The 27,423-nt window shown below is 52.3% G+C and overlaps 1 protein-coding gene across 8 annotated transcripts in view; it reads left to right on the top strand.

The window, feature by feature from the left end:
• lyst (lysosomal trafficking regulator) overlaps nt 1-27,423 on the top strand; it is a 56,281-nt gene that overhangs the window by 21,481 nt on the left and 7,377 nt on the right. For 6 of the 8 annotated variants that reach the window (XM_049006982.1, XM_049006983.1, XM_049006984.1 and 3 more), the window contains exons 6-41: nt 599-2,651; nt 5,529-6,441; nt 6,675-6,830; nt 8,406-8,562; nt 10,713-10,948; nt 11,339-11,405; nt 11,881-11,990; nt 12,542-12,977; nt 13,243-13,396; nt 13,686-13,859; nt 14,337-14,497; nt 14,811-15,001; nt 15,170-15,415; nt 16,217-16,390; nt 16,556-16,705; nt 17,266-17,403; nt 17,497-17,695; nt 17,900-18,028; nt 18,416-18,929; nt 19,655-19,835; nt 19,929-20,098; nt 20,269-20,499; nt 20,969-21,135; nt 21,715-21,876; nt 22,318-22,473; nt 23,568-23,759; nt 24,024-24,214; nt 24,531-24,740; nt 25,156-25,332; nt 25,434-25,510; nt 25,656-25,844; nt 25,926-26,071; nt 26,154-26,250; nt 26,359-26,420; nt 26,750-26,805; nt 26,887-27,039. In XM_049006982.1, the coding sequence (XP_048862939.1) occupies nt 599-2,651; nt 5,529-6,441; nt 6,675-6,830; nt 8,406-8,562; nt 10,713-10,948; nt 11,339-11,405; nt 11,881-11,990; nt 12,542-12,977; nt 13,243-13,396; nt 13,686-13,859; nt 14,337-14,497; nt 14,811-15,001; nt 15,170-15,415; nt 16,217-16,390; nt 16,556-16,705; nt 17,266-17,403; nt 17,497-17,695; nt 17,900-18,028; nt 18,416-18,929; nt 19,655-19,835; nt 19,929-20,098; nt 20,269-20,499; nt 20,969-21,135; nt 21,715-21,876; nt 22,318-22,473; nt 23,568-23,759; nt 24,024-24,214; nt 24,531-24,740; nt 25,156-25,332; nt 25,434-25,510; nt 25,656-25,844; nt 25,926-26,071; nt 26,154-26,250; nt 26,359-26,420; nt 26,750-26,805; nt 26,887-27,039 (8,975 nt within the window). The remainder of the gene's footprint in view (nt 1-598; nt 2,652-5,528; nt 6,442-6,674; nt 6,831-8,405; nt 8,563-10,712; nt 10,949-11,338; nt 11,406-11,880; nt 11,991-12,541; nt 12,978-13,242; nt 13,397-13,685; nt 13,860-14,336; nt 14,498-14,810; nt 15,002-15,169; nt 15,416-16,216; nt 16,391-16,555; nt 16,706-17,265; nt 17,404-17,496; nt 17,696-17,899; nt 18,029-18,415; nt 18,930-19,654; nt 19,836-19,928; nt 20,099-20,268; nt 20,500-20,968; nt 21,136-21,714; nt 21,877-22,317; nt 22,474-23,567; nt 23,760-24,023; nt 24,215-24,530; nt 24,741-25,155; nt 25,333-25,433; nt 25,511-25,655; nt 25,845-25,925; nt 26,072-26,153; nt 26,251-26,358; nt 26,421-26,749; nt 26,806-26,886; nt 27,040-27,423) is intronic. The other 2 variants (XM_049006986.1, XM_049006990.1) reach the window with 1 other exon arrangement.

The following is a 27,423-nucleotide window of genomic DNA, read 5'->3' on the forward strand; positions in this document are numbered from 1 at the left end:
AGAGGACCCTGTTTTGTGATACCCGTGCCGTCCTGCGACGTTTGAATGTTTTAGGTACTATTTGTCTTTCACTGACTGTGTAAATCAGCTTCTCGCTTGGCCGCTGTTTCCAGAAACCTCTTTATTAGGAGAACACTGGTGTGTAGTTATCACAGGAAAGTGTAAATTCTGTGCCCAGTGGTTTGGTATGGTAAAGACCCCCCCCCCCCTCCCCCGCCACCATGTATGTCACACAGCTCCAGTCACAGTACAGTGGCTGCGTGAGGTAATTGCAGCGGAGACGACTGAGGCTTTTAGCGTGCGCTCGATAATCTGTCCTGACAGAGGGCTCACACATTTCTTACCTTATTAGTTCTGTGTATCACTGCACTGTTCAGCTGAGGTGCAGGTCCTGCAGGACTGTCTGAGAGATGCAGGGAGCTGAATTAGTAGTAATTTGCTTTTCATTTTTCACACAGCAACCTTAAATAGATCTTTGTTTTAATTTAACCGCAGTAGCAGAATAACAGGTTTATCTGATCTTTAAGGGCCTCTCAGTCTCTCTTGCTGTGGTTTTGTGCAAGAAGTGCTTGTTATGAATAGTGTCGGTGTGTTTCAGATTTCACGCTGCCGCTGCTGCCCGACATCGCTGCAGTGCGAGACGGAGCAGCCCTCCCCACGAGACCAGGGCAGGACAGGGGCGGAACAGAGAAGCGGCCGGCCGTGGACTGCAAGTCGCGGCGGCAGCGGCGCACGGCCCAGCGCTACTCCGTGAGGGACGCGCGCAAGTCACAGCTCTCCACTTCCGACTCGGACGCCAACTCGGACGACAAGGCCGCTGGCCTGGGCGGGAGATATCGCCGGTCACACGGCCCATCTCTGTTGGCCAGCTGCCAGCTCCACCCGTTGGACCCCCCTGGGCGACCACCGTCGCCTCCATTGGTGCCTCCTACTGGAGATACCATGAACAGCATCGAAGTCGGCGGTGAGCTGGTCCCGCGGCTCTTCGGAGTCCGGCCAGTGGACCCGGAGCCGTTGAGCGAACCCACAGCACTGTCCATCTTCAACCGCATGGAGAACTCGCCCTTCGACCTCTGCCATGTGCTGCTGTCTCTGCTGGAGAAGGTGTGCAGGTTCGACATGAGCCTCAACCACAGTCCTGCACTGGCTGCCAGCGTGGTTCCCACCCTCACAGAGATTCTGGCCGAGTTCGGAGACTGCTGCGGTCCCGGGGGGGTCAGGGGTGGGGCCGAGGATCTGGCTGAGGGCTGGACCGAGGAACCAGTTGCCCTGGTGCAGAGGATGCTCCTCCGCACCATCCTGCACCTGATGTCTGTGGATGTGGGCCAGGGCGAGAACCTGCCAGAGAGCCTGCGGCGGAACCTGACTGACCTGTTGCGAGCTACGCTGAAGATCCGCGGCTGCCTGGAGAAGCAGGCCGACCCCTTTGCCCCGCGGCCCAAGAAGACCCTGCTGGAGGTGAGAGAGGACTTCTCCTTCTCCCGCTACCGGCACAGGCTTCTGCTGCTCCCGGAGCTGCTGGAGGGCGTGCTGCAGGTGCTGCTGGGTTGCCTGCAGGCCTCCGCCCCCAACCCGTTCTTCCTGAGCCAGGCCGTGGAGCTGGTGCACGAATTTGTGCAGCACCGCGGCCTGGAGCTGTTTGAGGCCGCCGTGCTGCGATTGGAGGCCCTGCGTGGACGGGACGACACGCCAGGGAGTGTGGAGGCGGTGGCAGGGGCACGCCAGCTGGTCGGCGGTGTCATGCGTATTATCAGTGCTGTCAAGAAGGCCAAGTCCGAGCAGCTGCACCAGTCGGTCTGCGCCCGGCGGCGGCACCGCCGCTGTGAGTACTCGCATTTCCTGCACCACCACCGCGACCTTTCAGGGCTGCCTGTTTCTGCCTTCAAGCAGGCAGCCCGCCGCAATCCCTTTGAGGAGGAGCCGGGGGCTGCTGAGGTGCACTACCCCGATCGCTGCTGCTGCGTGGCGGCATGCGCCCACCAGTGCCTGCGCCTCCTGCAGCATCTCCCAGCCTCGGCCACCACCTGCCTGCAGGTCCTCTCCTCAGTGCAGGCGGTGGGTATCTGCTGCTGCATGGACCCGCACTCGGTGGTGACGCCCCTGCTGCACGCCTTCCAGGTGCCCGAGCTGCGTGGGCACCAGTCTCACATTCTCGCCATCCTCAGCCGGCTGCTGTTGGAGCAGCTGGGGGGCGGTCGGCCCCTGGAGAGGACCAGGCTGGCCTCCTGCAATATCTGCACGGTGGATGGCAGCCAGCTGCCAGGCCCAGAGGAGCCCGCTGGACTTTCCCTGAGCCCCTCATATCGCTCCCAGGGCATCCTACCCAGTGGTGGTCCCGAAGATGTCCTGTGGAAGTGGGAGGCTCTGGAGACCTACCGGGACTTGGCCTTCGGTGAGGATCGGGCGCGGAACCTTCTGGTGGCGGGGCACGTGTGCCAGCTGCTGCTCCGAGGCAATGCGGCCGTGCAGTGGCAGCTCTATGCCCATGTCCTCGGCCCCGCCCTGCAGCGGGGCGTGGAGCTGGCCCGGCATGCCCGCGAGCTCGGGGTCTCCTCAGCCTGCTCCCAAGCCTGCACCTACCACAGCCACTGCCTGCCTGTCGAAGTGCTACTTGTATACCTGCAGACGCTGCCCGCGCTGCTCAAGTCCAGGTGAGCCCTCTTCCGTTCCCTTCCCACAAAGAACTGATCCCAGTACAGTACCTACTGTGGCAGGTCCCGTTTAATTACGTTTCCTTTCCCTTTAAGTGATGTGAGTAGGATGCCTATTCATTTTTTCCTGTGGTTCATGGATTCCTGCAGAAGGCTAGATTGTGCTTGCATTCTTTATGGTGCAAGCATTCCACTGGATGCAGATTGTCTAGAAATCTGACTGCGTTCTTTTCTTAGGGGTTTTTTGTTTCATTTTTTTTAGCTTGTGTGTGCTTCCACAAGGACTGAGAGAAATGCGCTTGTTGTTCATTTTGGTGTACATCAGCTGAGTTAAGTCAGGTTTCCACCCAAGACTGACTAGGTAATCACACAATTAAGGTAATCTGCCTGTTGGTTTTGTTATCTCTGTGCATCATGATCTAATTAAGTCTGTGTTGCATTACCTGCGATGGGTTGGCTCTGTCCTGGGTTGTTCCCTGTCTTGCGCCCCTAACTTCCAGGACAGGCTCCTGACCCCCACATCCCTGCATAGGACAAGTCGGTATAGAAGACGGATTGATGGGTGTGTTGCCTTAGTGTTATGATAGTCAGACAGGCTGTTGATTCCTAAATGTAAATTGGAAGCATGTTTTTCTGCTTGCTCTGGGCATGTGGATTAACTCCTAGCAGTATATATGATAACTGGATGGGTGTGGTGTCCCAGCCCCTTTCAGTCGATAGTCTTTGAGCATCGTGTCACATTGTAATGCTTAGTTCATACCACTGAATTGGTTTGCAGTCAGACCTAATGCCTGGTATTTGCGCGTATAGTGCATATTCTTTAGCGCTCAATTCAGCTTTTTATGCTGGTCTTACAGTATCCCTGTTATCACATGGCAGTGGGACTTGTGGTTCTAGTTTATGCTGCCTGAGGACAGTTTGTGGCCAGCAAAACTCCCACGGGTCCTGCCCACATAGGAACGCCTTACGTAACTCATCGCCGCATAAATCGTGAGGTGTTGCACAGAAAAGGTGTTAGGCGTGCACAGCATTTTTTTTTTCATTTTAAATGTGACTTTGACTAGCACCTGTGAAGTTTTCCATTTCACCTACATTTTAACACTTTGGGAGCCATGAAGGTGGGGTTAATTGTAGGCTCTTTGACACAGCAGGAACCTTTTTGAAGAACCAGAATCTTCTTTCAGAACCAGGGACTTGGCCCAGTTGTGTGCAGGGACTTGGCCCGATTGTAGTTCCTCAGGCAGTTCCGGAACCCTTTGTTAATCTCTACTTATTTTGTACCTCAGTTACATTTAATACATCTGTTAGGGTTATCTTCTTCTAAAGATACGCTGGAAACCAACCAGTCTCTGAACACAGAACAACACAGACAGCTGTGATGACTTTTTACTTGCAAAAAGGGAAGTCTGGTCCTGACTTCGAGGTGTCAGCCTCTCAGTCGAACTCAGCCAACTTCGAAAGAGGAACTCCCCTTGCAGTATCTTTTATTGAGGTACACAAACAGGATATGCAAATAACATTCAACATTGTTTATCACCATGTATGGGGTGGAGATATTCAAGCGACAGTTCTTAAGACGTGTTATCGCTAAATTAAGATCAAGCTGCTGCAGGGTGTTATTTCTAAGAAATGGCATCTAGCAAAATGACAATAAAAAAAGTACATATTTCTCTAACAACATCAATAATTTTTTTTCTTGCGTCTTCATATTTCTGAATCTGAAAATTTGATCAATAACCAATATACTTTTGTCTAATATTGCCGGTGGTGAAACTTGCCTGCGCTTCTTAGCTGGATAATGTCACGATTTTTTAAAATTCTGTGGAACACGAAAGATTGATCTGCCAGCAAGATTTAATAATGAATCATAAACATGTCACGGGTCATATAAAAAATATAAAGGCACAAAGGCTGTGTTCCATTTTGATAGTTATTGTGGGTATCAATCACAAACTAAAGAAACGGCTTATTTGTCCTCCGTTGTATTGGGGTGCCGTTGCAGTTTCCTATGAAATTATGTGTAAAGTTCAACTTATGAGCTTTTTGCATCTCCCATGCTTATATAACATAAAGGTTGCAGTTCTTGTTGTGTGGTGTGAAAGTGTCCAGGAGCTGCAAAAGGTCTAAGTCCAGACAGCCCAGGAACTTGTAAACAGAGACCAGGTTCCAGAACTTTGATGTGAAAGGTCCTTGTGTGTTATGGTGCGTTCGATTATCTCTCCAAAGTCATAAATTCAAAGGTTCGCGACGTCACGTCTGACCAATCTCCCGTTTGAGCTACACATCTCGGAACAAACATGGCTGCCTCCATGAACACGCTGTTGTGTGTTGTTGCTTTATATTTCAGCAGATTTGGCGTGAGATTCTTTTTTCCGAGAGACAAACAAGAAACACAAACTAATCAAACCACCTTAAAAGCTTTATAATATTTCAGTAGATCCATAGCATTGTTATTCTTTCGAGAGGCAAACAAACTACAAACAAAGCAAAGACACTAACAAGTCTGGTAAAAATTTGATATTGCTGCTAGGATACTGTTTACGGTCACGATATGGTATTCTCTAAATCTAACACGTGCAATTACATTTATAACTATTAATACATTTAAGAAAATAAACATTTTAAATATTCATAAAATAGAATTATTGTTGACTGTGTAAGCCGCCTTGTTGAAATGACGTCACAGGGGAATCTCGGACAACAAAATTCTGTCTGACATCCACGTCGGAAAGGAGGCGTGTTTCCGACAGGACATGAAGTTTTTCATGACGTTTTTATTTGAGTTCCAACTCCTTGAGAGATAATCAAACACAGGATAAGCTTTGAATGCTAATGTTTAACGTGTGCTGTACCTCTTACTGGTGCTGTGGCCTTCAGGGTAATCCGGGACTTGTTCCTGAGCTGCAACGGGCTGAACCAGGTGACAGAGCTGATCTGGCTGGACTCGACACGCCCGTCTGCGCTCAAGGTGCTAGAGACACTAATCCTGACTGTGGGTGAGCAGCAGGCCGATGGCTTGATGGAGGCGTCAGACGGCCGGGAGACAGAGGGGCCAGTGGATGCAGCGGGGCTTCCTGAGGGACCCTGGGGACAAATCGGAGATGGGACACAGAGCCTTAGGCAGTTCTATGAGGGCCTGCGGGAGGCGTGCCCCTCCAGGCGGAGGAGCAAGGGTGGAGGAGGGCGAGGCCGGACCGAGTCCCTCTTGGCTTCTGTCAATCTCTTCCTGTGTGTGGCCTTTCTCTGCGTCAGCAAGGATGCAGATTCTGATCGGGACTCCACCAATGACTCTGAGGACACGTCCGGCTATGACAGCACGGCCAGCGAGCCCCTGGGCGGCCGGCTCCCCTGCCTGTCGGCTGACACCATGACCCTCCCCCCCCAGGAGCACATGCGTCGCGCCGCCGACGTGTGGATGGCGTGCCGCCGCGTCTACCTTGCGAGCCCCGCTTTCCAGCGGCAGTTCTGCCGGCTGGGCGGCCTGGAGGCCTCCCGCAAACTGCTGGCCATGGTGACCCAGAAGCTCAGTCCCAAAGGCCGGGACAGACGAGCCAGGAAATTGCGTGAGGACGAGGCCGGCCGAACACCGCAGGAGATGCATTTCCAGGTTTCCCCAGAGCCTGCGCCGCATGGTCCCTCCGATCCCCCTGGATTTGCGAAAGACCCTGCCCGGAAAGCCGAGGACGAGTGGCCGCTGCACTGCATCCGGCTTCTGGAGGCCCTGCTGGCTATCTGCCTGCACAGTGCTGGCTCAGCACTGCAGCGCCTGGAGCCAGATCTGCCCTTCCAGGTACCGCGTCCGTTCCCACGGAAACCCAGTTCCCTACCTCACTTCACCTCCCATGCTGATAAAGGTGATTTTCTGCACCTAAAATGGGTCTGTTTAACCCGGCCAGAAGGAATTCTGTAAGGCTGCCATCCTGTGGTTTCTGCAGGCAGGTGTGAGGCAGCTGCAGTGTCACTGTGTAAACCGATGCGTCGCTTGTATGTGAAACGGTCTCCCCTCCCTCCCCCCCCCCCCAGACAGTGGAGGAAACGCTGGCGGAGGTGAGGGGCCAGCTGTCGCGCTCAGGCTTGGTCGGTTCTGATCTAGCCATCCCACTCTTCAACGCCCTGCTCCATGTGGCCCAGGCTCAGGTCTCTGGAGGCCCCGACGCACCTGAGGAGAAAGCGGAGAGGGTAAGGTGCCCCCCCCCATATTTAAACCCACTCGTTTCAGTCATGATGGGGTTACGTTTCGATGTTCTAGAAATAAATAAGTACATAAAACTACTGTCATTGAATAAGTAAATAAGCACTGTTTCTAACTGAATACCAGTAATTGAAAAGGAAATGAATGCAAATTCAATTGGTTAAGTACAGAAAAATAAATGGTTACTTTTCTATACACTGGATGAAATGTTTATGCTCGCAAAAGCTACAGAGACCAGAAGAGTGGATGCTGCCATTGCTCGGCTTCATTAGACAGTATTGTGCGGCATATCCGCAGCTCAGGAACTGATCACAGTTCAAAGTGTGACGACTCCTGAAAGTGCGTCGCTGTCGCATCATCCGAAAGTCGAAATATCAGAAGCTGAACCATTGTAAAGGGAGCAGTATCTGTCTATATATACATGCGTTTGCCCATTTGTATAGCTGCGTGTTCTGGGCTTCGTGCTGCACTCCCAGTGCCATTTGAACCTCCCTGCCCCCCTGCCTTGGGGCTTGTTAGCCACCCCTTTGCAGAAAGCCCTGCAGTCAGTACCCAAGCCTGTGCAGCGTGGATTCTGGCCTTTGTTGGCCTGTCTTATCCACCTCCATGGCTTGATTATCGGTGTCAAAGGCTGCTTTTGTTTTTAATTAATCTGCTCCCCCGTGCCGTTCTGTAGGCCGCTGATCCCTCTGTCTCCCCAGCAGGCTGCCACTGTGTTTTCTTCTGCATTTACGCAACAACTTTAACCCTCTTTTGGCCCCGCCCCTTTATAGGAACTCGTAGGGGGGTGGCGGGGTTGATTCTGTTTCACAAGGCAGGCATAGGCGCTGGGTACAGTGAACGGTCTGGGAGGAAGACACCAGTGGAGGCGTTTAATCGGGGGTGAAAAAAGCGGGTTTAACCCCTCGTGGGGTGGGATTTGGGAGTCTGTGCTGTTAAACTTACTCCACCGTCCTCAGCGGATCTCAGTGAAACTCTTTGGACCTCGGAGCGCTATGGCATGCCCTTCTGTACCACCCTTCAGCTGTGACTGGTCTCATGACCTGAAAATTGACAGTTTCAGTTTGCTCCTTTGGAGAAAAGGTAAAGCAGCGCAGCAGCTTCGCTAATCGTAAATGGACTTTGTGTTCTCCTGTTATTTTTATGGCGATGGAAAACCAAGAATCTAGCGTGGTGGTTTCCTGCGTGGCGAAAGAGGTGGGGGAACCGTAGGCCAGGGTTCTGATCGGCACTGGTCACAGAACAGCAAGTTTCAGGCACCCAGCTGACACTTTGGGTCAGCCGTCATCAGCTTGTTGGATCCGTAAACAGTTGGTCAGTCTGGAATTGCTGGATGCGGCTCTCTGCCTGCTGCGATCACCAACTGTGGGGATTACAGGAGATCTTGGCACCGCTGACGTGTAGTTGGAAAAGGGAAGAGCGTGGAAAGTCGACAATCTTGCTCACTTGGTCTTATTCCTGCTGTCTAACTTACTTGTGGCTTGGGTATAACAAAACCGGTTTGCCGTTCTCTCCCTGGATGGGTGCCGCTGTACTAAAACCCAGCCCTCATTCCACTGCAGAAGCATCAGTCTGGCTTAGAGGCATCACTGCCCGCGGAGGACGTCTCGGAGGACGTTGAGGAGCCCCCAGGCTGCGACATCCGGCCCCCCGGGGAAGAGGAAGGCTACGAGGCGGACAGTGAGGACAACCCAGAGGACGCCAGCGACCAGGAAGAAGGTACGGGGTGCCAGGGAGGTAGTCGAGTCGCCCCCATGCCATGGTGCACGGGCGCAGATCCTGGCAGATGATCGATCCCCCCAGAGTGACAGCGGCTTCTCCCGAAGAGACAGTCCAACTCGAAAGCTATCGGTCAAAGCCAGTTTGGTTGAAGCTTTATTATTAACATGCAGGCTCAGTTAGGTCACAGTTTAAGGCTGAAGCCCCTTAAATCGATGCCCGTAAATTCGATTGGGAAACTGGAATTAAGCAGATCCGCTGTGATTTGAGGAAAGGATTATCTCCTCAGCTGAAGAGCAGTGTGCTGGCTCGCCTTCCGTTAGCCGTGATCAGGTCTGATTGGATCTACGAGACTAGTTTTCCCAAACCGCTGGAAGCGTGGAGTCAATACCAAGACACAGCAAGGTGGTGGATGGAACAAGCTGTTCAGGGGAGCATCTGTGAGGATTTCAGAAGTCATTAGTACTGCAATACATTCCAACTCCAACCCCCCACCCAGTAGAAGGCCAAAACCTCTGATTTCCTGCCTCATACCTCACCTCCGCCAACCGTGCTGTTTGCAGCGTGTAGCAAATAACCTCCATGCCTCCGCTTCACACTTTGTCGAAAGAAACTAGGAGATTAGATGAATCTTTCGTTGGGAGTTTTGTAACTGCAGTTTAAAGTTTTCGTATGTGGCTTAAAAATTTCAATGCTGAGAACCCATTTTAGCTTGGAATAAGGTGGGTATGCATGTTTTATGAAATTGGGATTCTAGATTACAAAGGTGATTTGAGATTTTTAAAATGGTAGCATCTCAAAGCAGTAATGGCGATTTTCCAGTGCCAGCAAGAACTGCACTTTGCACAAGCCATACTGCGGCCTTCAGTTTTCCATTGGAAAGAATGCAAGCCGGACCCGAGCCGTAATGCGCTGACATGGGCCCTGTTTACTAGCAGGGATGAAAGCACGATCAAACCGAGCTAGTGTGCATCACCACCACCTGATTGGTCAAAATGCATGGAGATACAGGGGGCTGCAGTGGATTATCTAAAGAAAAAAACTGTACATTCTATATATTATTCATTATTAGTAGTATTACGCATTGCACTCCCTATAACTTGGAACTGGAAAATTTCCAACCTCCTGCTTAAAGTACTGTAGCAGTGTGGAGAGCACATCATTGGTTAGCATATCTGTCCATTACAGTGATGTAGGGGGGAGGGGTTTAGGTTTGTCCAGTCACCACTGGCCAAAATACTTTAACAGGTTGCACTTATTTGCTGAAATTTCTGAAAGATCAGAGCAGGTTGGGTGGAGCGAATTCGACCATACAGAAAGCAGCATTGCGCCGTGGCGTTAATTGAAAAGCCACCCGAAAGGGGAGATGTGCTAAGGAGGGAGGAATGTGGAGCCCCCCTCTCCCACATCCTCAGAGCTGGGGGAGTTTTCATGTCCACAGCTCAATGTTTCCCAATGCGGCCCTCAGGGACCCACAGACGTTCCGTGCTTTTGCTCCCTCCCAGCTCCCAGCCAAAAAGTCCACAGCAAAAACGTGGACTGTCTGAAGGTCCCTGAGGACCGGATTGGCAAACACTGCCAGAGCCCACGGGCATCTGGTCCATGCAGTGTCCTGGTTGGGCTCTCTGGGAATGGCAAGAACACCTTCACACACCACTGGAATATGTCTGCATATGCTTCATTTTCCACGGCATATGAAACATCACTGCCTCCGGAGGCTCCAGTCCAGTAGAGAAATGGGTTAAATGAGCATCTTTATGCAGTCAGTCTCATTCATCTGTTACTGCATCGATTGCATCTCAGTCACCCAGAATAATCATCTCAGGATCTGGGCACTCCTAGTACATTTTGCTCTTTTAGCTGGAGTCTGTTGTTTGCTTCTCTTTCATTGGCTGTTGCTTTTTTCCCCTCTTCTTTTGTACAGGATCCTATAAATTGCTTGGGATAAAAAGATTCGGTGAGATTAAATGTAGCCACATTTTCTTCCGACTGATCAAGCAGTCTGTAGAGCTAAGCTAAATCCAGTTTCACTGTCTTGTAGTAGCGGGTGGGGGGTGTCTGCAGTCAATGTGTGTGATCGATTGGCCGGGGGTCACCTGGCCCGTGTTACGTGCCTGAATGGTGTCATTCGTCCATCCGTCCCCGGACAGAGGCGAGAATGGAGTTGTCCAGCCTGGGAGAGGACGGCCAGGGGCTGGCTGCAGCCATGGCAGCGGTGGAGGGGTGGGCGGGGCGCGGCGCCCTGCTCTTCCCCGAGGTCTGTGCTATGGAGCTGCTGCTGCTCTCTGCTGGCTCCCCAGAACTGGAGGTGCTCAGGCACGTGCTCCGGGGCCTCCTAGGAGCTGTCCGCAGTCACCCCCGCAATGCCGCGCTGCTCTACCAGCAGGTCAGGATTGCCACCTCCAGCTCCTACCCCTCCCACTACTTAAGTTCTGTTCCTTTCTCTAGTTTTATTATGTACTTTCTGTTGGTAAAAAAACACCTTACGTGACCCTTACTCCTTTTTCCATCCTCTTGCGCCCCCTACTGTCTTTCTTTTATCTTGCAACATTGATTCCAGTATGTAAGACCACTACTGTATGTAAGACTAGTGCTGTCTTCATTTCATTGTTGTTTTTTTTTAAATTATGTAGGGGTTACTTGGGGTTCAGTGTCAGATCGACCTGACAGTGTTTTAGTCTCCGGTGACCTCTAAGCGACCTTTAACCTGTATCCTCTGTAGTGAGGTGTTGTGTATTCTTTCTAAAGCACTGACCCCCCCCCCTCCCTCCAACAGGGTGCAGTGAAAACTATCCTGGGGGGGTTCCAGAATGTCTTGAACCAGACGGACCATTCTTCCAAGGGTACGTGCATTTTTGGTGGTTCTGCACATAGTTTAGACCAGGAGTGTCAAAGTCCAGTCCTGGGGGGCTGGAGCCCTGTGTAACTTAGTTCTTTCCTAATCTACCACAAATGATTCAGCTCAAGAGCTGTGTGGTAATTAGCACAAGGCGTTGAACCTTGAATGAGGGTAAACCGAAAACTGTGCAGGGCTCTGGTCCTCCAGGACTGGAGTTTGACACCCCTGGTTTAGACCAATGTTTCCAAACCTGGTCCTCAGGGACCGACAGACGTTCCACGTTTTTGCTCCATCCCAGCTCCCGGTAGGAAATAAAACATGGACCGTCCCCGGGTCACATCGGCCAGATTGGGAAACACTGGTTTAGACTGAAAATGATCAGAGCATCTGCCCACACTTGACCAATGTTTCCCTGTGCCAATTGTGGATGGGAGCTGCCTGAAGACTCTGAATTAGCCTGTGGCTGGGTGTCTGTGCAGGGTGCCAGGTTCTGCTGATGGAGCTGCTGGTCGCCATGCTGAGTGAGCGCATCACGGCGGAGGAGCTCTCCATGCTGATCCGGCTCTTCTTAGAGCAGACACCCCCCACGGTAAGGGGTGCCCTCTTGAGGACACCCATGCAGAAACAAGAAAATATATTGCATGAAGATCTGAAGCCTAGATATGGTTCAGTGAAGCCCTTTAATGAGGGTATCTACTGACAGACTTGACAATTTAGTAATCAAAGGAGGGTCAAGATGAGTTCTTGATGTGATGGTTTTGCACCTTTGGGATATATGTGATTAGATCTTTGGTCCAGTAGTCCCCCACCCAAAAAAAAGGAATACCTGATATGAGGTTCCTCTGAGTTTTTAGTACCAATGTGATAATGAAGGCTGGTGTGTGTCTGCTCTCACTTGACCACCAACCACAAGTTTCTTGTTCCCAAGATTAGATGGCAAACATCAGTCTGGATCAAAGTGGTGTGTCTTGGGAAAGTCCAGTATTGCAGCTTTTAGTCGGAAAATTATAAGGAAAACCTGTAATTGTCTTTGATGTGTCTCACGATTTGGCTAATTTAACGGAGGTGGATCATTTTGAAATGGTCTCTAGCGCCTCTTCTCCTCCGCACACATTCCTGATCCCTCTCAATGGCCCACAGGAGATCCTGCTGAGGGGAGTTCTCCAAATCGTGGAGGCCAACATGGATATGGAACCACTGCACTACCTGTCTTTCCCGCTGGTGCCTGGTACCTCTACCACGAGTGTCGTCTCCCCTGGGCCCAAAGCCGGTGTGGCCTGGGGGGCACCGGGTAGTTCCAAGTCCATGGGGCTGTTGTGGCGGGGCAGACTGACCCCGGGTCGACGGGAGGCGGAGGCCGACGGCCGGGCGGGCCACCAGCTCGCCTCACCCTGGCACGTGGCTCCCATCCATTTGCCACTGGTGGGGCAGAACTGCTGGCCGCATATGGCCAACGGCTTCAGCACATCCCTGTGGCTCAGGGCCCACATTACGTCCCGGGGCGAGGGGCCCCCTGAACCCGGGTATTTGAAGAGGAAGCCAGGACCAGTGAGGAACAGCAGTGTGGAGAGCACAGGTACTACAGGTCTTTCTCGCTTGTCCTTCCTGCCGTTCGGCCTGATGGTTTCATCGTGCTCCTGCGGTAAAATTAACTTTACGCTATTACCGCGGAGAAACGGAAGCCATAACACATCGCTCTAGAGTCTGTCCTCAAACTGCTCTGCCGTATCTCCTCTGTCTCCTGAAATGGCTTGATTGGCAGTTATGGCACAGCTGTTAGACGAGACACTCTCCTGTTGCGAGAGACAGCACGGGGCCCCACATGTGCTTGTCCGTTCCAGAGGAGGAGCCGTCGCTGGGGGCCGAGCGCCTCATTTCGTCTCGCTGCCTGGACCGGCTGGTGGAGCAGGGCTTCCTCCACATCATCTCGCTGGGCTCCAAGGCGCTCATGCTGCAGGTGTGGGCCGACCTCTCCACAGGCACCTTCACCTTCAGGTGAGCGTGAGGAGGCCCAGCTTCTTCATTTCGTCATTGGGGAGGCAGCCAATGTTACGCCAGGGTTTATTTATTTAAATATAGGACTCACTGTCATCTGACACCCCCAGGGTAGGGATGATGGATGAATGAATGGATGGATGGATGGTTGGACCGAGGAATGGATGGATGTCATGTACAGCAAGGTATAACAGCATAAATCAGGTGGAACTATGAATGTGGCTTCCAGATCAGTGGGGATTTACCTTCCTTTTCTCTGGCTTTCCCTGTCTCGGGTCGTCTCTCTAAGGATCTGCATGGACCCCAATGATGAGATGAAGGCCGGACTCCTGGCACAGGCCGAATCGCCGGAGGGCCTCCTCGTGCCTGGAAAGTGGCAGCACCTGGCGCTCACCTACACCCAGCAGCCCGAGGGCAAGAAAAACATCCACGGCATGGTGACGCTCTGGGTGTGCGGGGTCAGGTAGGCACTGGGGGCGGCTGCCCACACTCATGCCTGGTGCTAATTTGTCCTGCTCTTCAGAACAGCTTCTTCTCTTTCGCTGGGCCAGGATTTAACAGAATAATTCACAATAAGTTCCTTTGCCAGTTTCTCTGCTGGCATTTTTAAAGGAGTTTCCGGCCACAGCATTTTAATATAAAAGAAGACGTCTTTGATTCATTTTTCTTTTTCCTGTCTGTTTCTTAACTTTTAACAGAGTTAATAAGTTAAGGGTCAGAAAATACCAGTCCAGGCCAAGATTTGGCTTCAACTAACCAGTTGAGCATAAAGAGTCACAATCGCAAAGTGCCCGTCTGGTTGATTTGTACTTTCTGGACCTGAACTTTCTACCTCTTGATGTTTAATATTTCTTAATATAAGAAATTAATTTGGGGATGAGTGTGCGTGGTGGTGGCAGACGGCCGGCCAGCGTGTCACTGCGTGCTTGTGTGTCTACAGGAAGTGTGAGGTCTCCCTGGACTACATGCTGCCCCGGAAACCGGGCCTGTCCTCCGATAGCAATAAGACCTTCTGCATGCTGGGCCACTGCCTTCCGGCCCCCGAGGACGCGGCCAGGCTGGGCGGGGGCTGGGACATTGGCAGCCTGCTGCTCTTCAACGGTGAGCATGTCGCCCCAGCTGTCACCCCTGCCACACCCCCGTCCCACCCTTCCTCAGTCATGCAAGGGTACTAGTCAGACTTTGGTCTCACATGGTGCCCTTCTAGAAATAACTCTAGAAATACCATTTTTCAGGCTACACCTCTCTCTGATGGAAAATCGGACCGCTTTCTTTCTCCCCCATCCCCTGACATCTGATCCAGCTTGTTTTTCTGGTACCAGCCTGATACCGATAATGGGTTTCGGATCGGCGCCGTCTCTGCTGGTTCGCCAGCCTTCAGCCCTTTTGTGATGGCCGTGCCTTTATCTGTCAGGCTCCCGTATCGGGTCCGAGGAGGCCCTCTACCTGTACGCCAGCGGGCCCGACCTCACCTCCATCATGCCCTGCAAGTACGGCAAGGCGCGGGTCCAGCTCTCCCGCTATGTGACCCGCGAGGGACTGCAGTGTGAGGCCGTTCGCGAGCTGCTCATGAAGAACCGTGATGCGGACACATCACCGCTCATCGTAGGTCTTGCTTTGCCTTCTCTAATTAGATCCCAGTCTTCCCCAAGAGCGAATTATTTGTGGACTTATTATGAAAGCAGATATAGGAGGCCTGCTATAATATTAATATTAACGAAAGTGCATCTGCGTTACATACATCACGTTTCTCTTGGTTGGCGCTCTTCATAGGAGAACCTAGCAGTGGTGTACACCCCCAGCTGCCCCACCCAGTACACCATCTACGAGCCGGTGATCCGCCTGAAGGGCCAGGCCAAGACTGTGGTGTCTCAGAGACCCTTCAGCACCAAGGAGGCCCAGAGCTCGGCACTGGATGCTCAGGCCCTGGCGACACTGCGGCCCACTGAGCCCCAGGGGCTGCAGAGCATCCTGCACAAGATAGGAGGCGCCGGTGCTTTCGTCTTCCTATTCGCCCGGGTATGAGCCCCACCCCCCAATCCCTTCCACCTATATGGCTTATGTTTTGTGCTGGAGTGGGTAATTTTATGACTGCCATTGAGAAATTAGCCTCTTGTTCACCGTTGTTTTGTTTTATGTTTTTATATTTTACAGAGCAGTATTGTCTTGTAGCCTTGAGCGACGTACTTAATTTGAAATGCATCCATAAAAGTTGCTATAGTAAAAATTTGTAATTGAAGGTTTACTTCCGCTAACAGGCAATAAGTGCTTTGCCAGAGTAATGAGGCTGTCCAGTTAAATCCTCACATACAATCATCGATTCCTCCACCCCCACTCATGATTTCCTCGGGCCACATGTCAACAATGAAGGTTGCCGTTGAACAAATCTTAAACTCCGTGGCTTGCTCTCCAGGCACTGTGTGCAGTGCAGTGGGAAGCATTTTAAGGCCGGTCTTGCAAGGTGGGCCAGTGTTTCTGCCACCTGTGTAGCTCTCGAAGATGCACAGCACTCCGGTATGAACGTACAGCCAGTGTTCCGTAAACAGTCGCCTTCATTATCTTTAACCTTCTCTTTTAGGAGATAGGAAACATAGTGTCCTCTGCTCAAGTAGGTCTGTCGTGGGGCATTTTTGTATCTTTTCCCAACAGTTGTCTCCCCCATAAAGACTGAGCTCTGATTTGTGTATCCTAGACCATCTCATTACCTTCATTCAGATCTATTTAAGAAGCATCTCTAGTATGACAAGCGTTTCGCTGATCTGACAAACGTGACACATGGATTAAATGGGTTGTAACACAGATAATGACCCCCATCACCAGGTTGTGGAGCTCAGTGACTGTGAGAGAACCCAGGCCCTGGTCCTACAGGTGCTGCTCTCATTGGTCAAGTACAACCAGCACCGCCTTCATGAGATGGAAAACTGTCACGGGTACGCCATGATCCACCAGGTTCTCATCAAGTCCAAGTGCATCGTGGGATACCACATCCTAAAGGTCAGCCCTAGGTATCATAGGCTTGAAGTTTTTTTTCTTTTTTATTCAGCTGGATGATTTCTGAGGATCATCAATTCTACTATGACCTCTGACCTTGCAGTTATTATGTAATAAGAGGAGTTAATTGCATTACCTGCTGAATGTTGACCTTTGCCTGGTTCTCAGACCCTTCTTGACGGCTGCTGCAGCGGGCCGGTTTTGATTTTGGGTGAGGACGGCCAATTTCGGTTGGACACGGAGTCCAGCGCTGTGGTCCAGGACCTCACGCTGATGTCTGAGGTGCTCCTTGACTGGAAAATCTGGTCCAAGGCTCAGGTAAGCTGGTTCATGGCGATAACGTTCTGAACAGCAGTCCTGAGGCCTGAGAAGGTGTCTGTAGGAATTTCAAGATAAAGCACATTGCTCATGCATTGCATTGGCGCCCCCTACAGACTTTTCTGGTGTTATCAGAAAGTGCTAGTCGCCGGCTTGACAGGCACTGGGGAAAATCAGTGGGGGTAAGAATCCTGTAAAGAACTTTAGCAGAAGTAATGGGGGAGGGACTGTGAAAGTTGTACTCTTGATAAAAGCATGTTTAAGAAGGTTGTGTGTGCAACCCAGCCTACTGTCATCATGTCCCTGATGAAGTGCTCCATTCTCAGAGGACCTCAGGAAAGATGATTGGGGGGGGGGGGGGGGTCAGCATCTCGTGATCCGGCTCTTTTCATCCCTCCGAGTAACTGAGAGTGGCTGAGTGCGGAGCGTCGCCCTGCAGTCGCTTGCGAAAGTGGGGCTTTGATCTCTGCTTTCAGGCTCTCGAAGGGCTTGGTGGAATGAGAGTATGTAGCGTGTCACATTGACGGTGCCCCCGCCTGCCTATCCTACCCCCCCTGCAGTGTGGCGTGTGGGAGACCCTGCTGGCGGCACTGGAAGTCCTGATCCGGGCTCACCACCCTCAGCAAATGTTTAACATCTGCCAACTCCTCAACGCCCAGGTGGTGCACCGCTTCCTGCTCACCTGCCAGGTGCTTCAGGTAAGCCTTAAACCACCCCCCATGTGTGTTTGTTTGGGCCTGCCCCCCTGTCCCTTCTGATACCCTCGCTCTCTCTCACCTCCTCCCCAAAAGGAGCACAAGGATGAGCATCTAACCTCCATGCCCCAGGACGTTTGCCTGTCCTTTGTGAAGATCATCCAGGAGGTGCTGGGCTCTCCACCAGACCTAGAGCTTCTGCGGCTCATCTACAGCTTCCTGCTGGCTGTGCACCCCCCCACCAACACCTACGCCTGCCACACACCCCCCAGCTTCTACTTCTCCCTGCACATTGGTGTGTGCCCCCGTCCTCTTCGATTCAACCTCTCAGACCTGTCCCTCATCTATGAACGGCCTTTAGTTTTTAATGAAATTCGACTGCTGTCTACATAACATGTGTCAGTGACTCTCGACCCGAACTGACACAAGTCTTTTGAGTTGTTTCCCAACGTGCACCTGTGTCTCGGCCCAACGATTCCCCCATCCTGGTTTTCCCTAGAGGGAAAGCTCTACAACGAGAAGGTGCAGTCCATCATATTCCTTCGCTATTCTGGAAGCAGCGGCAGATCTGCGGCCAGCTCCGTCCCATCTCTGTCGCCGACACCGTTCCTGGAGGTACCTCCGGAAGGTACCGAGATCTAAATCCCACTCACAGGATCCGGTGATCTTGATAGAAACTTTGAGATTGTCATGGGAAACCCTGTGTTTTGTTGTTTCTTCCAGTCAGCCCCTTAATTAATGAGCCTTGATTGGCCTCAGATTCCTCGTCTTTGTTGTCTCATTTACCCACGACAGATCCTCAGTATGCGGTATCACACCTAAATTTATGCAAAGAACAAGTTTTTTATTGCTTCATTTTGTGCATCTCGACAATATCATGAAGTCATATTTACCTTAATTAAGATTAATAGATATTTATTTACTAGGTTTTGGCGTGTTGTTAAAAAGTAATTTGGACTGTAATTCAGGCTGTAATTCTAATATAGTCTGATCTTTTCTGTTTGTGGTTGGGCAGATCACATGGCCCCGCCCTCCCCCGGGCAGGAGAATGAGCTGCATCCGCCACGGCCCCCCAGCTTGACCGTCTCCCCACGCTGCTCCTCCCCATTGCTGGAGCGAAACGGTGTCTCCCTGTCATCGCAGCAGACCCAGAGCAGCACGGAGACAATACGACAGGGCACGGAGGGCGGGCCTGGGGGTGAGGGGCTTCTCAGCAGCTGCGAGTCGGCCCGCACGCTCTGCAACTCGCAGGAGGCCCTGTCGGTGGCCGCAGAGGGCGAGCCGGAGCTGGAGGAACATGAGGAGGGGCTGCGGAGGCCCGACAGCCTGCGAGGGATCCAGCCCTTCCAGAGAAGCCAGAGCAATTTGGCCAGCCTAGGGCTGGCTTTCCCTGCCCAGAATGGTGGCCTAGCGGCCGGGCGCTGGCCCAGCCTAGCTGACCGCAATGCCCTCCCCGAGGACTGGGAGAGTTACACCTTCTCCCCCGGGTACGAGAGGACGTTCAGCAAAGCTGACTCCACCTCCGATAGGTGAGTCCCACCCTCTCCCTGGCACGTGCAGTTTATAACCAAAGTACGCTTGTAATTATGGTTACTGCATATTTAGTGCAACAAATTTTGATTGTGTTTTCTGTCACTTTAAAGCAACTTTGGTGGCTCGTTAATTTTTTTTAACTGAAACCTTAATGGGCCTTTATGTTCATTAATATAAAAGAACAAGAGAAATGCTGGAGGATTTCAGCACTCCGGTTAAAGTCAGAGCCGCATTAAGGAGATGGAAGGCAGATGGGAAGATGAAGTGGGTGTCGTTGTTTTCTGCCTCTGGCTTTGTTTTGCATAAAAGCTATTTGCGAATCGCGCCCGTGAAAACGAGGCTGATGAATCGAGCCATGCTTCCCGTCTCCAGCTTCTGCCAGATGTCTAAAAACGAATCACAGCTTCCTGATATGCTTGTGAAAACGAGACGTTTGCAGGAGCGTTTTCCAGAGTCACCATTTCATGGTAAAAATATGTCAACCTGGCCCAGATGCGTTTGGGAAGCTCCACTTTCTTTCCAACGCTTTAGGTCATGCCCCCTACTGGACATCCCGCGCTGTACAGTTGGTCCTGTAAAGTGTCGCTTTTTGTTTAGTCGAGTCAGCGAGCGAGTCATGACAGGACCCAAGTCTCATGGCTGTCAGAGCCTCTCTCATGCACTTTTGGCCGGTTCTTTGTGCGTGTTTGCGGCAAGCAGGTCTGCTGTGTCTGTGACGCAGGTCTGGGGCGGAGGACTGCCTGGTTCTCGTCTGCTGCGGTCTGTACGAGCTCCTGCGGGGGGTGCTGCTTCTGCTGCCTGACCTCCTGCTGGAGGAGGTGATGGACAAGCTGGTGCAGCCCGAGGCCCTCGTCGTGCTCGTCAACCACCCCTCCCCACTCATTCAGCAGGGTGTGCTGAAGGTCAGCCTCTCTTTTCCCTTCTTTTCCCTCTATCTCCGGGGCAGTGTTTCCATCAGCCTTGTCTGACCAGTTGCCCACGTCGTCTTCTTGCAGCTGTTGGATGCCTACTTCACCCGGGCAACCAAGGAGCAGAAAGAGAAGTTCCTGAAGAACCATGGCTTCTCGCTGCTGGCCAATCAGCTATACCTGCACCAGGGCACCCAAGGCCTGCTGGAGTGTTTTCTGGAGATGCTGTTCAGCCGACCAGTGGGCCTGGAGGAAGAGTGAGTGTAGAGCTTCCAGGAGTCGTGGAGATCATGTGATATTTATGTCGGTTTAATGACCGAGAACATGGTTGGTCTCCAGTCTCTCGAATCAAATGCCATTTGGTGCATGACACCATGTCCCACAGGTAGATGCAAGTCAGACTTTCGTGGCCTTTATGTCTGTGCAGGTTGGACCTGGAGGACCTGGAGAACATCGCCCCCTTCAGGAAGCGCTGCATCATCCCCATGCTGGGCCTCATTGAGAACGGACTGTGCGAGAATGCACTGGTGCACAACGCCCTCTGCATGCTGCTGCAACTGCTCAACGCCTGCCCCAAGATGGCAGACATCCTGTTGGACCACGGCCTGCTCTATGTGCTATTCAACACGCTGGCCACCCTCCATGGTCTGGAGAATGGGTACGAGTCCCAGTGCGCGAGACCTGGCAGAATGAGTTTGTGCAAGGCAGTGCATTATGGGTAGTGGAGCGGCTGGAGGTAGCCTATTGGTTACTTTGATTTTCAGCTATATGGCTGGCTGTTGAAGTCCCAGGGGAGACTGGTGCTTAACCTCATTTTATGAGATATATATGTATATACACTGAAAATCAACTGTGAAATTCTAAATTCAGTTTTTTTAGGAGGAAGGGGGTGAAAAAGTCTTTGAAATGCCACCAGGAATAATATCTGCCTTTTACATCACACTTGGTTAAAATTTAATGCTCTGTGGTCTATTCAAGTCCTTACTGAATTGTGGCTCTTTGGCAGCTCCTGAAAGAGCTTATGACACCTGAAATATAAATTCAGGTGCCATAAGTTGATTCTGTCTGGAAGATGTCTGCCTGTTTGAGTTGTATCCGTGGCCCTCTCTAACTTCCTGTTCTCACAGGATCCCGCTGAACGACTACAAGCTGTTGGTGTGTGACATCCAGCAGCTGATGGTGGCCGTCACTATCCACTCGTGCAGCACGTCGGGCTCCCAGTACTTCCGCATCATCGAGGACCTCGTCACGCTGCTGGGCTACCTACAGAGCAGCAAGATTCGCCGCACCCAGGGTGAGTGGAGTGTGCTTGCTGCGCAGGGTTGTGGAAGGTGTGTGTTGCTAGGAGACCTCAGAGCACAGCCTCGTTGGCGGTGCCCTGCCTGTTGGCTTTTCGGTCCCGATTTGGATTTATTTATTTTAACCACCAGCCAGGGTTTACCTACTGCCTCTTTTCTGTAACTGTGTATCCGGTACTGGGTCACAATGAGCCTGCAGTCTATTCCAGGAAGGAGGGCAGGGGAGCGAGGCAGAGGAACAATCTGGGCTGGATGCCAGTCCATCATGGAGCAGACACACAATCGCATAACAAGAGCAATTCAGGGAAATGCTTAGACTGTGGGGGGGAATATCACCGAGAGGGCATCCACACATGAAGGGCCCGGGGGGTGGAATTCGAACCCGCAGCCAGGAATGTTAGTCAGTGTGCCATCCAGTTAGCCCTAAGATGCATCTACTTGTAATGCTTTTGAGAAAAAAACAGGGTTTCCATGGTGATTGCAGTACCTCCTAGTAAACACATGCAGGAGTGCTAAGCTTTAAAACCTGTGGCCAGTGGTGGGTGCGCTCCCTTAACCGAGCCCGGCCTTCACAGAGATGGCAGTGGCGCTGCAGTTCCGGGTCCTCCAGGCTGCCATCGAGTTCATCAGGACCACGGCAGACCAGGACCCCCAGAAAGCGGGCGGCTCGGCCCAGCAAGCCGCCTCCCCGCCCTCGTCACCTCACCACCTCCTCCAGAAACGCAAGAGCATCGCCGGTAAGCGCCACATCCGTGGACAGGTCACGGAACGTAAAAACTGAAATCAGTTTGTAGGACAATAAACACCCATAAGACATAGCAGCTAATTTTGGCAGTTGTATACTAATTTTCAGCTAGAAAAAAAAACAAGTGCTGAAGAGTGCAAGTAATGAAGCATCACAGTTGTGACAGAAAATTGGGTTTAAAATAACCTCGCATATTGCTTGTTTTTGATCATTAATTACATTTTTTCTCAAAAATCTTTGTTTGTGAGTTTTCGTCCCCTTTTGAGGCAGTGTAGGTTGTTGTCTCTGCAGTATTTGTCCGTCATGGCTGTTGGCCCCAGGTGGGCGTAGCCAAGTCCATCCCTCAAGCTGATTGGCTATGTGTGTGTCGTCCCCGCCTCCCTGTCCTCCTCCTCCTCCAATGGCGACGCCGTCACCGCCCACCTCCTCTAAGGCTCCATGGCCTTGAAAGACGCCATAATCCCCAGCATCCCCAGGCAGCATTACTGCTCCTACGGCATGATTCCGCTGCCCATGCCCTTCAGCTTCCTGTCCCAGGAGTCCCCTGTCTCGTCCCCCGCCAGCTCCTATGTCTTCCCCACTGACACAGGTGCAGTACATGCCCCCCCCCCCACCAGTGAAAGACAACACTGTCCCGCCGGAGAGTGTTTCTTCATTAATTTATTTTTTTGCATGAGAAGGAGTGAAGCCCCCCCTAACCTGCCCAGTAAACTCGTCCATCACTGGTGCCTGATATTACTCCTCACTAATCCCTGGGTGTCGTGTGTGTGTCTGTGTGTCTTTGTGTGTGCGTGTCTATGCGTGTGTATGTGTGTGTGCATCTGTCTGTGTCTGTGTGTTCGTGTATGTGTGTGTGTGTACGTGTATCTGTGTTTGTGTGTCTGTGTGTCTTTCTGTGTGTTCATGTGTGTGTCTGTGTGTGCGTGTCTATGCGTGTGTATGTGTGCATCTGTATGTGTGTGTGTGTGTGTCTGTGTGAGTGTGTCTGTGTGAGTGTGTGTGTGTTCGTCCTTGACTGCTGTTCCAGCTCCTCCGACTGACTGTGGAGTTCTGAGTCTGTGAGGAGACTCTTAAACGACTCCGTCTCACTTTGAAGTGCACTAACAGGCAGCCTGTCTCTGCTCCTCTCCGCTCCGCTCCCCAGGCTGAGCACACGCTAATTCATGCATTTCTTTCCTCGGACCCTTAAAACACACTGATTCACTCTGATTGCGGTATTTATACCACAGTGGTTGAAAGGACCAGAATTAAAAAGCATGTTTGTTTTTTGTCCCCCCTCTGAATCCCCAGGAGGAACCACACAATGAATTAGGTTTGATATCGGAAATAGTTTTAAATTTAATGCTAATATAGGCAAATGGAGACTGGAATGAAACATGCAACGAAATTGTGTGGTTTTTTCCAGTGGGGACCTTCTTTGCCGTGATTCTGCTGAGTATTTTAAGTTTTATTAAGCCCTTACTTTTCCAGACGTGTTGGCTTAATAAACCCTTGGAGGGCACTCTGTGGGTAGCAGTCAGAATAAGGTTTTCTCAACCTTGACTTGTGGCAAGGTGGTGAAAGTTGTGGATATATCCCACAATCCTCTCCCCAGCCACCGAGCGACGTGATTTGCTGACTCTGCTGTCTCACCCCCCCTCCCCCCCCCCGTGCCCTCACGTGCGATCGGCTGCTCCGCCGCAGGCCGGCGCCGGTTCTCCCTCGTCCAGTCGGACTCACTGCTGATGAGGATGCGCTCGGTGGCGAGCGACGAGCTGACCCACATGATGCAGCGGCGCATGAGTCAGGAGAACCCCATCCGAGCCAGCGAGTCCGAGTTCATCCAGAGGCTTCAGAGGCTGGTGGTGCTGGCCGTCAACCGGCTCATCTACCAAGGTGCGTTTCCGTGACGACCACCTCCGCCGGCGTGCCTGGTACGTGATGCCCCTGCAGTCTCCGTGCCTCATTTCCCCAGTAGATGTACCTGCCCACAGCTCAGATTCCTATTTTAGAGATTTTGCCGTTAGCAGGAGCATGAGCATCGAGGTCCGCCCACCCTGAAGCTTACAGCCCATAATATTAAAATAAGACCTGTGCTATAATCGCTTAGCCACCGGCCCTTCATTAATCATGGTTATACCCATTTCTTCTGGCTGTCAGACGTCACTCGTGACTTCTTCGACCTCTTGAACCTTCCTGAGACCCCCGGGCATCATGGGGCGCCAGTTGGCCCTGGGGAGGCAACATCGGAGGAGAACGGTGCGGTGACAGCGATGCCCGGCCCCACCAGCAGGAAAAGCTTCCAGAAGGAAATCCTCAAGCTCATGATGGAGGGCATGAAGGTTGGCCTGGTGAGCAGCCTGCAGGGGGCAGTCTCGTTGCTGCTGATGAGAGATGAGTAGGGGAATCCTCATTTGGCTCTGTTAATATAACACTGCTCTATATTCCCATTGATGTCAGGTGACCACTGAAGAGGCTTCAGGTATCCGTGGGTCAGAACCACTTCAGTAGTCAGCTAGTCCTCAGGCTCTCTTAGCAATTAACGCTTTAGTGCACTCAATATTAACTCGTAAAGTCATGAAATGTGCCTTTTACCAATCACGAAGCTAATGGGAAGTTCTGGTCAAGATCCTCAACTCTGTTTATCCCCCTCACCCCACCCTGCAGGGCAGTTCTGGCCGGAGTGGTGCCCCCCGCCAGCAGTGGAGGCGAATCCTGTGGTCGTGCCGTGACACCTTCCGGGTGCAGATCGGGCGGCTGCTGGTGCACGCATTGAGCCCCACGCGGCCGTTGGAGGACAGGAAGGAGGCGCTGGAGTTTGTCCGGGAGCCCAGCCACCCCGACATCCTCCGTGAGAGTCTGTGCCCCGGCCTTGAGGTGCGGCACCGGAGATGGGATTCCGTCGGGTTACCTGCTGTTCCAGCGGACCGAAAATAGCCTTAGATTTCACGTTGTAGGTTAGGATGAATTGAAGCGAGGGATGTAAATACTGCGAAAGCAGGTCACTGTCAGCTGTCTGTTAGGAGTGTGGCATTTGCTGAGGTGCTTTTAGTGCCCAGATCAGCGCTGGGGGGGTTCCGTCACTGCTGTCAGGCGCTGTGGATTTTGGATGTACCCCGTCAGGGGGTATGGGAGACGGATGTCAGCGGCCCTCGTTTAGATGCCTTCGTCCCCCCTGCCACCGTGTCATTTCTGTGACAGCTTCTGGCTATTCTGGGGATGCCCTGCATAAATGCGGCCTCCCGCTCATCCTTCTGTAAGAGTGAGAGCCTGCCTGTCCCCCTCTTTGTAGCACGGCCCCAAGCTGGCCCTCTACCTCTACGAGATGCTGCACGACCACAAGGACAGTCTGACCAAGGACGAGCAATTGGCCGTGGGCGTCTTCATGACCACTCTGAAGCTCTGCGGCCACCGCTGCATCCCGCCGGGCGCCCCGGCAAAACCCGATCTCATGAAGGCCATCAAGGAGGTAGGGACAGCCTGAGGTCCATCCAGAGGCGGCACTGCTACTCCCTCTGTCACAGCATGGTCAGCGACGGCCTTCCTGAATGCTTTATGCGTGTCCTACAGGAGCAGCTGAAATACGAAGCGGAGGAGAGCATGAGCAAAGCTGCATGGGAGAAGAAGATGAGCAGCACTCAGAAGAGGTGAAAGATCTCGCTTGATGTACCAAGGTCTCGGTTGAGACACGGCTGCCGTTAACATGTTATTAAACCGTATAATCAGGTTTTCGCTTCAATTTTTAATGATCATTGACGTTCTCTCCTCCCTGTGATCCATAATCGGCCGTAGCCTGATGCAGAGGCTGGACGGCAAGCTGAAGGACATCTCGAAGATCGCGGCCGACATCACGCAGAACATCTCGCTGCGGCAGGGCATGGAGCGGAAGAAAGTGATCCAGCACATCCGCAGCCTCTACAAGGTGGACCTCAGCGCCAGTCGCCACTGGCAGGAGCTGGTACAGCAGCTGACCCACGACCGGTGAGCGCCTCCTGCTGGTGTTCTGGGGCATTACGTGCTTGCAGATGCAGGGCCATGTCTGAGTGAATGTGCGTGTTGCAGGGCTGTGTGGCACGACCAGGCTTCCTATCCCACCTCATGGCAGCTGGACCCCACAGAGGGACCCAACCGGGAGCGGCGACGCCTGCAGCGGTGCTACCTCACTATACCCAACAAGTATCTCCTCAAGGATCGACAGAAACCGGAAGGTAGGACCCCCCTCTGCCTGTGTGCTGTTTGAGGAGGGGGACAAGGCTCCATCATACCCACCCTCGCTGTGTCTCTACTCAGAGCGCACGAAGGCAATGCTGTCGTTCCTCTTCGAGGACAAAACGCACTCCTCTTTCTCCTCCACGGTGAAGGACAAGGCGACAAGCGAAGCCATCAGGTAGGCCTTGCCGCCCGGCCTGATCTGCCCCGCCCCCGTCCCGGCCCCCGCCCCGGCCAGCCCCTTTCCGGAGCGCGAGAATCAGGCCCTCTCTCTCTCTGCCTCCAGGTTCACCAGGAAGTGCATCAGCGTGGCCCCTTCCAGGGAGACGGCAGGAGAGCTGCTGCTGGGTAAAACCTCGGCCACATCCGTACCCACAGTCCTTCGCTCACATCTCACCGAGTTGTTCTGTCTTGAGGTTGTAGTAGTAGCGGCTTTAAATAGATTATGAATCTCTTTGTTTCCTATTACTATAATTCACTCCCTATAACGTTTCGTACTATTTTTACCATTTCAGTAGTAATATCATGTTTTGAGTGAAATAATAGACTCAGTTAGCGTACTGTAAGGTCATTTATTATGTGTCCGTCCTGTCGGCTTGCTCGCTGTTCCCTCCTCCTCCCCGGCCGCTGGTACCATTCCAGCCCGGTCCGTACTCACAGCCCTATCTCATCCCCAGGGAAGTCCGGCATGTACTTTGTGGAGGATAACGCCGCAGACTCACACGACAGCCAGGTGAGAGTTCGGTGGGGCACTGGGGCGGGTGCAGCAGCTCGCGGGCCTAGCAGCTCGCGGACCTGACACGTGTCTCCGCAGATGCCCCACGGCGAGACGGAGCCGGCCTCCTTCTCCTGGACTTACGAGGAGATTAAGGAGGTCCACAAGCGCTGGTGGCAGCTGCGAGACAACGGTGTGGAGATCTTCCTCACCAACGGGAGGACCCTGCTCCTGGCCTTCGACAACACTAAGGCGAGTCCCGGTGGCCCTCGAACCTGCGACGCTGACACAGACCAGCACAGAGCACCACTGGACACTTTAATCCGTTCACTAGGGTGGTCCGTAGCGATGAGTCGCATTTTAAAATGGCAGTTTTTCATGCCTTTCACGCCCTTTAGTCTTGTGATGCATTGTGAGAAAATATTCCTGGCAAAATTTTTCATAGTTTTATTGATGTTTAGAGGTCACTCAGCAAGATCAAAGTCGGGAGAAATCGAACAAGTGCAAAAACCTTGCTAGATAGAACCATACAGCCTTCAAATATTGGTCTTTGAACTTACTTTTAGCTTTTGCTAGTCTAGGTTAAAAAAAACAACAGCTCTGAGAATCAACTTCAATATGCACCTTACACTTGAT

Source organism: Brienomyrus brachyistius, chromosome 3 (assembly GCF_023856365.1).
Source record: "Brienomyrus brachyistius isolate T26 chromosome 3, BBRACH_0.4, whole genome shotgun sequence".
NCBI lineage: Eukaryota > Metazoa > Chordata > Actinopteri > Osteoglossiformes > Mormyridae > Brienomyrus > Brienomyrus brachyistius.